The following is a 14822-nucleotide window of genomic DNA, read 5'->3' as shown; positions in this document are numbered from 1 at the left end:
TAACTCATTTTAACCCTCTATAAGTCCATTTCCCGATTCAAATGCTGGCTCCCGATTTAGCTACAAGTCACTTAAACCCTTTCTGACTCCATTTCCCAGTTCAAAATACAAGTTCCTTATTCGTCTTAACTCATTTTAACCCTCTATAACTGTTTTTCCCGATTCAAATGCTGGCTCCCAATTCAGCTATCCCCGCATTTCGATCATTTGCAAGTCACTTATTCGTCTTAGCTCATTTTAACCCTCCAGCATTTGAATCGGGAAATGGAGTTATAGAGGGTTAAAATGAGTTAAGACGAATAAGGAGCTGGCAATTTGAACCGGGAAATGGGCTTAGAAAGGGTTAAAGTGACTTGCAAATAAATGAAATGGAGTCAGAAAGGGTTAAAGTGACTTGTAGTTGTTGTCAGAGGTTTACACATGTAACATGCATTGAAATGTTTTCGCGAGGAGATGTGATCTCTAAACCTATTTTTAGACTGTCTGAAACGAGGCGTCTTCGAAATCAAGTTGGTTTCGAAACGGCCTCCAAATTCACTCGAGATTTTAACCAATTTCCGTCTATGGATTTGGCTTTAAAATATGTTTTTCATCAACGGCAAAGGGTACTTGTTAACATGGTAGTGTTTTAAAAGCAATTCATGTGGGTCTGTGAAGTTAGCTCCCAGTTCCAAGTTCAAGGAAATGGGCTAAGCATTTCCCAGTTCCCAATTCAAATTTCTTTCACTAAATATTAACCCTCCAAAGTCCGATAACTCAACCTGATGGTTTTAACCCTTTCCTGCCCAGCTCCCGATTCAACTATCAGTGACTTTAACCCTTTCTGACCCATTCCCCGGTTCAAAATACCAACTCCTTATTCGTCTTAACTCATTTTAACCCTTTATAACTCCATTTCTCGATTCAAATGCTAGCTCCCGATTAATTTACAGTCACTTTAACCCTTTCTGACGCTATTTCCCGGTTCAAAATACCAACTCCTTATTCGTCTTAACGTATTTTAGCCCTCTTTAACTCCATTTCCCGATTCAAATGCTAGCTCCCGATTCAGCTACAAGTCACTTTAACCCTTTCTGATTCCATTTCCCGGTTCAAATTGCCAGCTCCTTATTCGTCTTAAAGTATTTTAGCCCTCTATAACTCCATTTCCCGATTCAAATGCTAGCTCCCGATTCAGCTACAAGTCACTTTAACCCTTTCTGATTCCATTTCCCGGTTCAAATTGCCAGCTCCTTATTCGTCTTAACTCATTTTAACCCTCTATAAGTCCATTTCAAAATGGGCACGAATAAGGAACTGGGAACTGGGAACTGGGAGCCAACTTCACAGACCCAATTCATGTTATTGTTTAAGCCCATGCAGTGTGTTTATTACGTACTCGGTCCGACTACGTCTTTTCTGACCAATGGCCGCTGATGAGAGAGTTAAGACGGTAAAAGAAGCTTCTTTGAAGTATTTTTTTCTTTTATCGTCTTAAGTTGTAAGACTAATGCACCACCTTATCGTTGGTTGCGACTCAGTCATGCGTTCGTGTCTGACGTCGCAACGCTGTGGTTATATTGGATAAAGTGTTGGTGGTGACATTACATAAGGGCTGCCGACTAGCATAATCGGACAAAGATATACAAACAAATAAATGCAATTCAATATATTGTGTACGTACAAGAATTGATTAAAAAAACAACAAAATGAAAAGAGAGAAAAATATAATTTACTCAGGCCGTCAGGGGAGTCGAACTCGTGACCACCAGATCGAAAGTCCAGTATTCTCACCACTGAACCACCGAGGCTTTAATGCTAGGTTGGTGATTTTCAGCCTTACTTTTCTCAGTGGTGCCCCGGCTTTTCTAGTAGGTGTCACCACTGTTCTTGCAGCGCAAACTACCGTTGCCAGGCGTTTTCTTCAATCCTTTAAACAGAATATCATTCTAAATCATTAAGAATGGCGAACAACCTCATGAAGTTTTGTTAGTCTTCGACTGGCCGAGGACGCGTTTTGTTTACTGCAGTTTTCTTGTGTTGTAAATTTTGGAGAAGAGTAACAAATTGTTGATTAAAAAACAGCCAGTGCTGGGAGTGTTACCTGCCACCTGTACCTGGGGAGTGTTATAAGTTGCTCTGAATTGGCAGAAAAAAAGTGATTTAGATATTCATCTAGCCCTTGTCTCACCTGGCTGTAATCGCCCAAGTAAATGGCTTGGCATGCTGACATGTGACGTCACAAACATGAACCACGTGATACAAAGCTGCGACTGGGAAGTTGGGTTCAGGCCCAGAGTACACCGTAAAATCAAGAATTTGTACAAAACTGCATAGTTATGCGTAGTGTAATGTACCATCAATGGATTATTGGTTATTTTTGATTCTTTGAAGGACTAAAAAGACTTTGATGGTACAAAGACACAAGGTCAACGCCTCTTGGCGTGCGCTTAACGCCGCGTTGGACCCCAGTTAAAACCTTTCATGTTTATGGAATATAAAGTGCCTAGTTTTTGCATGAATGTTTGATTAAGAGCATCTGTATTTTAGCGGGATAATGTGAGTAGAACAAATAGACAGCTTGTGCTGGCACTTTTCAAAATTCCAGCTTCGATTGTTTGAAATTGACAAAGGAAATGACTTTTTACCGCAAGGTGTCTGCATTGAACATTACTCGGTGATTCTTCGGGGATAGGAAAAAATCTCGGATAATTGTGAGTGTGTGATTCAGGATTTCGTTCAAATTTGCACAATGGGTGAAAAAATGAAGGAGTATTTCGAATGTGCGCCAAATCATGTGCACAATAATACGAATAATTCGTCCTCGGCTACGACTACCAAATATCGTGAAAGACCGAAACACCGATCTTGGTGCGATGTGTTCTACGAATTCACGCAGAATACGACCTTCCATGGCATACGTTACGTCACTGAGAGGCGAACGCTTATTATAAGAAGGTAGGGAGAATTTAAAGTCAACTTACTCACATCGTTAAATTTCACAACTATAGAAGTTATTCATCATCTTGTCGCGCACTTTCCATTTTTGATAGCGATTGACCTTTGCGTCGCAAAAAGTGCACTGGCGCGAAAAAATGTATGCGCAAAATGTCGCACATATGAAATGTCATGAAAGCGTGCTAAAAAGCCACAAAACATTGCCTAAAAAGTGCGCATAGAAGACGCGTTTCATTATGCGTGGCTGGCGTACCCAGCGGCATATGGGATGCGCACCTACTTACAATGGATAACTTTTGGTCATCACTGTTCGCACAGCCACACCCGTCAGAATTCAAAGGAAGAAGTATCCTGGTCAATGCTACTAAACGGCCATTATAACACAGATACATGAGATTATCAGATCGCATGAGCAACTATTTTTTGGTGCGAAATCTGTCTATGTCTTCTTCACAAGTTCTCTGGTAACATACACGCGATATTCTTAATAGCTGCTCATACTATAACATGCATGCCGCTCTTTGATGATCGGATAAAAGCCTGTAAATATTGTTCCTTGGTTCGATTAACGGCCATGTTCGTAGCTTCATCAAAATCATGGGAATGTGAGAAAAAGAAGATACGAAATTCGCTATGTAAACACAGTGTACCTTTTCTCGTCATCCGGCAAATTTATTGTCAAAAGAACCAAACAGTATATCTGCTAACGTTGCTTTTTGGTGTTTTACTATAATCTCGCACCAAACTGACCAAGTATCCAAATCAGTTTGATGGAGAACAGGTATTCGGCTCGAAGGGGAGATTGTGGCTGTTGTTGCTCATCCTTGGATTGTGTAAGGGTTCTTCCAAGGTTCTTCTCATAAGCTGAATGCACATGCTGCATGGAACGGATTGTTTCATCTTCCGAAGTTGGCGAGTCAACTCGGCTACATAGTCATATCTCTCGATGGTATTTATACATTCAGACTTAACAGTTCTGGATGGATCACCTGTTGCATGTATACCATTGTTCTTATTTGTAATTCAAATGTAAAGTCATGAGATTTTAACTAGATTCAAATTCAAAATGTTAATTGCTAAGGGCGGCATTATTTTCAGTGAATGTAGGACTTGATAATAAGGTGTATTGGTTTTATGTTGTAGGCAACAGTGTCGAAATGCGCATCCATATATACTGTGTTGACGGGTCTAAGCCGATTGAGGGATGACTGTTACAATAGGCCTATACTACAATGTAGAACTAGGCGAGGTATGGACACCGCTCGGCCGGTTTAAACCGGTCGAAACAGAATGTCTACGTTCCCAGTCCTTATCGAAGAGTTTGCGCCTTCCATCTATTTGTATTTACAAACACAGTGCAAGCAATCACACCAACACCATCATTTGATTCTCTCCAATAAACCTTGCTCTAGGCAAATAGCGCAACATCATCATTACTTGATCCTGTTCTGTGCTTCGCTACATATCATGCTAATTTTGTAAACTGAATTTCATCTGCTGACGAACCATTCACGCGACCACTCTTCCCCCAATCTTGACAATCCATTCAGACACCGTGGCAAACCCTCCAATACTGATCAATTGGTCATCTGCGAAATGCTGGTGGAAATGTTCCAGTTGCCTGGGCATTAGTGGCACACCAAACCATTGCCACGTCCATCGAGTGGTCAAATGTTATCAGTGATAGCTGATGGCCCTAATGGACGTGTGGATTCAGTGGCACATTTACCGTTTTTGGTCATCATACTTGGATATGATGCCAGACGTCTGGATCGATCTTGGGTGTTAGGAACCTGCAAGTAATCTGGCGAACTTTGGTGCGAATACCCACGTGAAGCACATGATGGAGACGGCGTACAGCGTGCACCGTCGCCACTTTCCTGATGCAGCAATCATTTTTGAAAACGTCTGGTCATGTGACAGGTTATATACCAATCAGAAGCACTGCCTGAAATCATAGCCGTGCTGTCTTGGCCGAACAATCTTGATAGGTGTCTTTTGATTGGTCAACACCTTACCGGAAGCTCCAAATGATTCTTGGCTGAGGAAAATGCTAATTTAAATTTTACTTTCCGCAGTTTTATCCGGTGGTGCCCATTATGACTTTAAAATCAATCTGCCGGCCTAAGTGGGTGCATCTTCCAATCTGTCTGGTCTCATCATGATCGCTTGAACCGATGAGAACACGATTGTACTTGGCAAAGATCAATGAACGGATATCAATTAATGTTGCGTGTAGTCATGCCGCAACAGTGTCCGCCAGCAAGCCAACTGGATCTCACCGAGGCATAAAGCTGTTGCTACTGGTCCAGTTTTGGTACTCGAAATCGGAAGCTGTCTGTGTCTCAGTATCTAATGTAGATCAGCCAAGGCAAGAGAGCAAACTGCACTTTCATATGAAACATCCGCATTGTTTCTCCTCAACTGACTAGGTTGATCAGGGGGATTAGACCCGGTGGTTGGCTTGCCGGATCTGCCCAACAAGAAATCTACTGTAGTCATGAAAAATTGATTGCCCATTTCATTTAGCAGAAATCTTTTTACGATCCAACAGATGAATTCCGGTCTGCAGAACAAACAGTGGCGCAAACAAGGCGTTTTACGTGATGCACGTTGTCCTGCACCAACTCTTATTTCTCGTGACTGACAACATCATCTCCTTTCATGTTCAGTTGGATGCTTTGCGCCTTCAAGCATCACTAACCTAAAAAGGGAGAATCCAGTTCGAATTTCTTTCTGTTGTTGCCAGTCAGCTGGGAATAGCGATGATTGTTGTGGACATGTTGAAAGATCCATTGCTGCGTGAGGTTGTTTGTACTGACCTTCGTTTCGATCAAAAAGCATTTTTTCTGTAGACCGAGGCTCTTCGTTCAGTGTTACCACAAAGGAATTCCCTCATGATGTCGTTACTGATCGCATCTCTTCGATAGTGGCCACGCTCTATATCTAAGGCAATTGGGGCCATTCAGCTGCCGGCCCTTTCTGAATCTCGTCACCTATTCCATCAGGTCTCAGTCAGAACTTACAAGAGTACATTTGCTGCACAAACAGAACATCATTCAGGTTCTATAAAAGTGGTGTGATAACATGGCTAGAAGCTTTTCACCCCAGCTGCATCATATGATCGGTGTTCGAAAATGCTGTCTAGAGATGGGTTCATATTCGAAAGCCAATAGCTGTCATTTCACCCAAAATATAGAGCACAGAAGACCCAGCAGCAGGAATCAATTGATTACAATTCCCTGCCCGACTGGGCTGAAAAAGCTGCATTATTACCCATTGTGCTGGTTCCTAGGTTTCCGACCCCGTGATAACCAGCCACCCTCCCCTTGTCAGAGACCCACAATCAGATCGTCGGAGGAAATTGCTTCGCTTTGAATCGCTCTTGACAAGCATAATTGATTTGGGAATATAATTTTCTGTTGATGGATCGAATTGTACCCTCTGTGATAACGGAACTCTCGCTTGTCATTGCGTAAATGGTGGTGTTATGCGTTTTCAATGACGTCTTTATAGTTTGATTACGTCATCCCCAATCTCCGATGACAGTAGGTCGATTTATTCGCCTTGAAACAGCAAATATGTGATGATTTCTCATTAAGATTATCATATTTGCCTCTTTCCAAATGCTAAATTGATCGGAACTAACCCCATGAGCATTTTTATTGGTTCATTGCAAATGAGCAACCGCGCCAGGAATGCAGAATTCGGTCCTTTGATTGGACAATAACATCAGAATGAACTCCAAATTCTGCATTCCAATCTCTTATCTCAGCCTTTGTTCCCCAGAAGCAATTTCAGAGTTCTTACTGCATGGGTCGATCAATTCCTGGTACTGAGTTATCAAATGCCTGAAGGTCAGAGAATGACAAATCGTTATGGTATCGAGCGCCGAGCTACAACATTTTCCTTTTAATCATTTCCACCTTGCAGTTGTGGGAATCTCGGCAATCTTGAGGAGATTGCATAGAAACTGAATACAAATGAAGAAGAGATGATCGCAGTTTTTTTCCATTCGGTTATAGCTCTTGTCCTTTTTACCGATTTTACCGTGGTGATGGCCACAAAGGTGCGTGGATTCTCAGGAAGAACGACTGGACCTCCATATCCAAGCACTCAGGCTTCATCCCACTCAGTAGCTTATATAGGGCCGTAGTGAACACTTAGACGGAAGAGGGGGCTATAACAAATGAAAACACCTGGTTTTATCTTGTTGTTCTCTCTGAAAAAAAGCCCTTACATGTCTGCAACATGAACTGCTTTGATTCACATCCAGAGCTGCAATAACAAAACACGTTAGGTTCTACAGTTATTCCTTCGAGATCCCGGCATTCAGACAAGGTAGGCTACAATTTAGCACCTGACAGGCATGTTGATATCATGACCTTATCGCAAAATACGTGATACCATCTAGTTCGGTATCGCGGTAATAGAAAGAATCAGGCATTTGGTACCCCGGTTTCAAATTTATGGCGATATTTTGATCTTTGTCGGTTTTTACGCAGCGTGCAGGGGTCGAATCCCCAGACACGGATATAAAGATGCTGCAATTAGAGATATGTACATAAGATATTCATCATCCCACGTCTTCACGAAGAGCCTTCTAAATTGCCACAATAGATTTTTTCCTCGCTCAGTCACGTAATATCGGGGACCATTACTGCTGGCAAGGTTAGTTCTTTTTTTTTCGATCTGCTTGTCGTGGTGGGTGAAGTGGCTCTTATTCCGTTTTGAGTCTCAAGAGGCAGAAAAAGTTCCGCTGGCTCGAAAGCGAGCCAGATTTACCACCGGTTTGGCCGCGGAAATCGATGATCGTATTTCACAATCATTCATTGAAGAGCTTTGTCACCACGTAGATTTTCGGTTTGGTGATATTGTCAAGGCAGAACAAGGAAGAGATGATTTCACTCAGATCAGTTCAAAGTTGTACATGAGGTCAAGTAACACTGTGGGGTTTTTGGATGCCGAAAAGTTATATCGCAATATATATTCCCTTGCGAAGTTGCATCTAGAAAGATCTACCTAAGATTTGTATGTGTAAATGTCGACTGTCATATTCTTTGTTTGAGAAGCTTTGTCACTACGTAGCTTTTCGATTTTGTGTCAGCATACAAGGCCAGTTACCGTTGTGGGTTTTTTCTGTCGTAATAAATGACTTACTCAGTGCCTCAAACAAGCTACACGTGGGCTTGCACAAGGGCACTGCGCAAATATTAGAAAAAATCCATTGGAAAGATATGAGCCATCATGCTTTTTCATTTTTCAAATGTCGTGCTTTTAAAGAAGACCTAAGATTTTAACATCTTTCCGGTGGTGTACCACTGAAGATGGCATGTTCGGCCTTGTCTGGAACATGTAGCCGCGAGGGCTTCCTATGCATTGAAGGAGTCAACATGATCCATATTGCTTCACCAGAACATGCTTTCCGGAATATTTGCTTTGAAGTATCATTTCCTCGGTCTGAAATCACTGACTGCAGTGCAGATTTAGAAAGTTTCTAAGAAGAGCACTCAAATATACCGCATCTGATGTCGGCAGTTACGCCACTTATCCTCCGAAGTTACGGGTATAACCAAAATAACTTTCTGAATTAAGCCGGCGCACTGTGACTTGTTAAGAGTGATAGCTACGATTAAATGCCAAAGGGAATGACATTTGCATGAAAACAAGCTCAGTAACGTTGTTGCACTTTCTCCTATAAGTTCTGTCGAAAGGATCGTCGTCTTCAACGGAGTTCTTGAACATCCAATGTGTTCAAGTACTTCTTTCTCATTAACACCAACAGGTTATCCGATCATTAATCATGTATATTCACAGATTGACGTGAATATACAATGTAATCACTGCTATGAGAATTCTGGTTTGGATGTGAGACCAGAAGGTATATAAGAAAAACGTCGAAATTCCGTCAATTTGGAATTCATTGTATCAAAATTCATGTGGCTCTTCTTTCATCTACATATAAGTATTACATTTATAGCGTACATAAATATACCATCGTCACATTCTTTGATTAAACAAAGTAATCGACATGTCTTCACTCCCGGAAGGTTTTAGGGATTAAGAAAAACCTTAGCAACGTTTCGTTTTGTTGCTAAACCTCATGTGGGTGGATTTTTGTGTTGCCGGGAAAACCTTTTCAAAAGGTTTCTTAAAAGCTCAAACACATTTATTTCTAAGAATGGCACATTGGCATTTGCGGTTCTTGATTAGCGACTTGATTGATGCACGGTGAGCAAGATATCTCTCATCCAGGGAATTATGATGCCAATATTGATAAAGGTGCTGAGGAGCCGGGGCTGACTCTTCTTAAGACTCTCATCAATCACGTTAGCCACTTTAAGACGGAATTCTTACAACATATCTGAAGATTTCAACTTGAATTATATGCTGCAATCATCGAAAATATAATTGATGGGGCTAGCTAGGAAGATTTTTTCTTGGAAGGGACGGATACAAGTTAGCGTGCTTGAATACCTTTTTAATTAGTATTCAATTTCATTCTTTTTTTGATTAATTCTATGTGCCGAGCGGTTGTAAACCTTTAAGCAAAAGTGAGCTAAAGATACTTAAACTTGCTAACAACCGTATATATAGAACAACCGTGATAACATGTTACTTTTCTCGTTCTCGTTCTGATGCAGACACCTTTGCGACATCTATCGTCTCAGGAAATACTACGAGAAAACTGTCGAGTGAGCAAATATTGTAGACCGCCGGGGTGACCCGGAAAATTCCGGAGAAAGAGGGCAGGGAAAATCGTCCCTGCAGATGGAGCGCCGCCCGTGCTGTCATTCTACGACAACAGACAGAAAAACGGCCGAGTGAATTACGGCGTGAATATTCGACCTGGCTCTCGACGATAATGTCACCTTGCACTGTCACAAAATCAGTATTTCATTGATCGAGTGGTTACTCAACGAGTATAGGCAGTCAATGTCCATACGACAGCTCTCACACTAGGGTCATGCCTAAACCTTAATTAAAACCGAAACTCGCGTGACAAACTATGCAATCTAAAAGATACATTTCTCCAATTATTGTCCCCGAAGACAGGGCGACCAATAATCATGATACATTGTAAGTGACTTATTAACTAATCGAAGAATATCTGTTATTCCCGGCGACAATTTGCGAAAACATTTACTATATTTATTGCATTGTAAGGGCGCTTATTCACCCAATGAGTAATAAACGATGTATCGGTAAGGTTGATGGAAATATTAATAATTTTAGATTGCTGCCAATGAAGTACTCTCAGGGCATTCGCGTATCGACTTGATAGCCTCAGATTTTCTTTACTTGCCATTATTAGAATTTGAAAGTGGGTCTTCTCATAATCCTGGCTATCACTCAGAGAGTAATTAATCAGATCAAACAACCATTTGGAAGTTGGTTTTTTATTCCCTTCCCATTGTACGTAAGTCATTTTAAAGCCAATCTTTACTAATAATCTCAGGCATATATACCGTGTCAGTGCGGTTTATTGCCAATTTCTCAATGCTCTAAATCACCCGAGAGGGAAATTAGTTAATTACAAGTCATCGCGTCTCCCCGGAAGGTTTAAACGAAATACATTCATTATTGCTTTCACAGAACACATCATTAGAATTGATGATGGTGTTGAAAGTGTAACGAATCCACAACAACATTTAGGGTGCAGCACTGCATTTGCTTGCCTCTTGGACTGTACGTTTCCTTTGGAGTTAGTCAACAGCGCGCATCTTAATATAGGCGAAATAGATGCAATGCCTTAGATACCGTTTTGCCCTTTATAATACGGTGTTCCAGCTTACTCAGTAGCCCAATCTCTACGTTAGATCTTCCCCTAGCAAGACGTCATCGAAGATGGCCGGCTAAGAAAATTGATACAAAGCAGGTCAAGTTTGGTGTTTCTCGTTCGGCCTCATTCCATCAGCCATTTGTCTCCAAAAACCACTTCATGACTATGAATTAGTGACTCTCCAGGCAGACGGATGTGGTACTTACAATCGGAACCAACTCGTGTAACCCCGGGCGGCTGGTAACATACACACATTTCTGTCAGGAACTGTTAGAAACGTAGCAGGTGTTTTGCAGTCAGTTGTGATTTTTCACCTGCAAACTTGATACAAGTCTAACGACTAACTCGGAAGGTTACTTTTAGCTTAGGCCAGAGAAACACTGACCGCTTTATGGAATCGAACTCTTTTAACTAATCCGTTCTCGAACGATGATCGATGAAGGCTTGCTTAACCGATCTGTGCTTACGATGCAGGTGCTTTGCCTGGTGTTTTGCAGATGAGTGTGATTTTCAGCCAGCAGAACTTGTTATAAGTTTGAACAGATCTCATCATCTAATAAACTAACAAAGTTGGAAACGATATGCAACAGCTTTGAAAAATGAATGTTATACAGGAATGCCAATAAATGTTGGCAACACCATTGCACTGCTGAAGCTGAATTCGAACCCATTGGAAAAAGGCATGACAGCATAACAAAAGAAGAAAAGGAATTACTCTTCTAAGAGTCAATGACATCAGTTGGATATCGTAGTGTTTGATCTCATTGGCATTCTCCCAACCTTACTTGGAAACTGTGGAATCAGACCGAAATTTTATGCTTCTAATTTTTTACTTACTTACTTTTGGATGCCAAGTTGCACATAAACCATTAACAAAGCTCCGCAATCTCTGTCTGTGATTTGCCAGGTTTTCAATTTCTTTCCAATTGTATCTCATTAGGCTCGCATCTGCTGTGGTGTCTCACTTGTCAGGTGTTCCGATGTACAAGTCGTTTACCTTGTGGATTCAAGGCCGTCAAGGCTTGCCTCGTCAAGATATGCATTCTTAAAGGGAACTGAAACCGCCAAGCCAGTTCGTATGACCTCGTTTTCATTTCCCGCGTATCGGGTGATCAGAACGAGGCATGAATGAAAAAAGGCGCCCAGCTGTCAATCATTGAGTGACGTCACTACTATGGAATTTACTACGAAAACTCATGAATGAAAGATCGCATGACTCACGTGATTCTCACATGATTCTCAATAATAACAAATTGAACTGCGCATGCTCGGGCACTGGGGGCGGAGCTACAAATCTGAACTCGAATAGGAAGTTGGAAGTTTGACTTTCTCGGGCGGTGAAAGTCGAAAAGTTGAATAAATCGCTCGGCGGTTCCAGTTCCCTTTAATAGAAATGAACGTTTTTGAGCTTCTTAGAATGCTTTAATGATCTCTCAGCCAACACATATGTGCATCTCATAGGGTTTTTTCGGTAAAAAATATTTCTGAAGAGTGGTTGCTTCCTCAGAGTGTGCCTATGTTTGAGGATAATCTCCTCGATTGGGCTTGCTGAAGTCTTTTCCGCAGTTGGTGACTTGAGACATGTTGCTGCCAGCATATGTCGAGGATTCGTCACCGACACTTGTTGACAAATGTTGGGATGCTTCTGATTGAGTTGACCAATACTTGACCTGAACTCTGTTACTCCAAGTGAAGCATAGGTCGCCAACAATATTTTTCCACTTGCTCCGGTTCTGGGCCGTTCTCTCAACTTGGTCCAGTTCATCCCTATCCTATTCGGGTAAGTGTCCTTGGTGATAAAAGGCTTATCGACATCGCAGCTAAGAGTTAACCAATGTTTCAGTCAAAATGATGGCAATTTCTGACGTTATTTCGTGCAGTTGATATTATCCTTGTCACGTAAGCTGATGTAATCCCGTTTTTACTACTGCTGAACATGATTTAGTGCGATGATAGTTTTATTCTTTTCCACGCGATTACTCTCAATAGGTTCATTAGAGAGCATGACAGCAATTTCTATAGGGGCATCTTATTTTCTGATGGCAAAGTCTAGTTGTACTTTTGTGGAATATGACAATGAAACTACACCAGCATAAAGGTCACTAAAAGATACGAAGTAACGACGATGCATAATATATTCCAACGAACAGACGTAAAACGTTCGGCTTAAACGTTTTTTTCCAAAAATACGCGCTCGAGTTCTGTTTAGGGTCAACGAGCTCAAAGCCCAAAGTCTCTTTGACGAGCGACTGCCTACAAGTAAGGTGGAATAGGATGGATATGCAAGGTCTTCTGTTCAAAAGCTTAAACTTCGCCATTACTTGCCAAGCGGTTTTCTAACAATATTCATCTTTTGAAGGCATCAGTTCTGAGCAAGGCCGACTGTCACGTCATTAGGTTGAGCAACTCGATTTGTTAAACACTACAAATCAATCAACAAATATAAATCAATATCATAAAAATAGTAGATCATTATTCTATATTGAATCGTTATTTTGGATAATAATGGACAAACTAACGCTTGCACTTGATAAGCATTATCTGGTGACTGTTATTTCCCCGGCATAGCATTGATTACTGGTAAGGGCCCGTCTAGTACGACAACTTGTCGATAACAAATAATTTCTGCAAATCTTGAAATAATCACTCGTGGCGCTGTGTCAATGTTATAAAAACATGTACAAGGCATTGGTTTACACACTCAATCAAAACCCGACCTTCATTGAGAGTGTCATCTGACGCGGTTCTCTTGAGACACTTTGCCGTAACCAACAAAATGGAAAACCATTCGCAAGGCTGTTTGGCGTCATAAAATTCTTGTCACGAGTGCCAGAAATTCGATTTCTCGATTACATCAAGTGCAATGCTCCTGGGGTCTCTAATTTTGCACTATTTCGAATGAAACAAATCCCTTACAAAATTTTGCCTCATACAAGCACCATATATCCGGCCAAATGCGTTGACATAGCTCCATAAACGATCCAAGCTCCAAAAACTGCCCTTTACAACGCACCTTATCAATGGTGGACCTCTTAGGAAAATACTACACCTCGTGTATGATTGTTTCTGATGAAATGACCAAGAGACATCCCATCGCATCCGTCTCATCCCTATTCTCGTCACCATATTTGCCAATCATACTTAGCCTTACTAGCAAGGTATTGTCATTATTGCCAAACACTAGAGAAACAAGCGCCCTAATGCGTTTACGCGTCCGCAAAATGAATGAGATTTGCGACACCATTACGGAGTCCACCCAGGAGGGCAAGTGGTCCATCAGCTTGAATTGGTTTGACCGTAGCTAATCGAGCCTGGTGAGGCAGTGAAGGGAGGACATGTGGGGAACCTGGCCGGAATGTAGCTGACATAATGATAAATTTGCGCTCTCCAGGCCTGCCTAGACATCGGAGGATTGCTTCGGAGAAACGGACACTATAGCCTCGGATTTCCTCATGATATTGTTCACAGGATGAGCTGCTGAATGCCTTCATCCACTAAAAGTAAATATTGTTGTACGTAGTTACTCTACACCTCTGTGTTTGTCCGTGCCCCTATCCAATTTCACATTCTGACTTGCCATGCGGCTTCCTGGAGGACCTAATGGGTCTATTCATCGGTCAAGCCTCGCTCCTCCACTTGTGTCACATCTACGTACAACGATAACTTGTTTCTTTTACGCTGTATCGAGTTGACCCACTTCCAGGGTAACCTCCGGTCGCATTACATGTGTTTTAATGATACCAACTTCAAATTAGATTTGCTCCTGATACCGAAAGAGAGCTGTTTGGAAGGCGGGAAAGGATGAGAATTTGAAGGGAAACGGGGAGTTCTTCCACCGCCACCGCCATTTTTTCTCCAGCTGACGTCATTGATGACGTGGTTATGTTAATTCGCCTCTGCTCTGCATGCAACCAACTTGTTCCTGCGTACACAGCAGTCTGCTGTGTGCATAGCCACTTCGTTTAAAAAAACAGGTAAAAGATTTTTCCGGCCAATCCCGACAATTGCCGACAACTCTGAAAACAGCGATCCTTGCCTGGTCCCACTCCCTCTCAAGGCTCGCAGGAAGTACGCGTAATCATAAAACGTGTTGTCGTCGAAC

General features: G+C 41.7%; 1 protein-coding gene across 2 annotated transcripts in view; it reads left to right on the top strand.

Annotated features, from left to right (window-relative positions):
* Positions 1-2253: 2253 nt before the first annotated feature.
* Positions 2254-14822, top strand: part of LOC135497392 (uncharacterized) — a 114919-nt gene continuing 102350 nt past the window's right edge. For both annotated transcript variants that reach the window (XM_064787265.1, XM_064787264.1), the window contains exon 1: positions 2254-2937. In XM_064787265.1, coding sequence (XP_064643335.1) covers positions 2732-2937 — 206 coding nt within the window. In that variant the 5' untranslated portion in view covers positions 2254-2731. The remainder of the gene's footprint in view (positions 2938-14822) is intronic.

This window comes from Lineus longissimus, chromosome 12, assembly GCF_910592395.1.
Source record: "Lineus longissimus chromosome 12, tnLinLong1.2, whole genome shotgun sequence".
NCBI classification, from domain to species: Eukaryota; Metazoa; Nemertea; class Pilidiophora; order Heteronemertea; family Lineidae; genus Lineus; species Lineus longissimus.
This window is presented reverse-complemented; position numbering and strand designations above follow the sequence as displayed.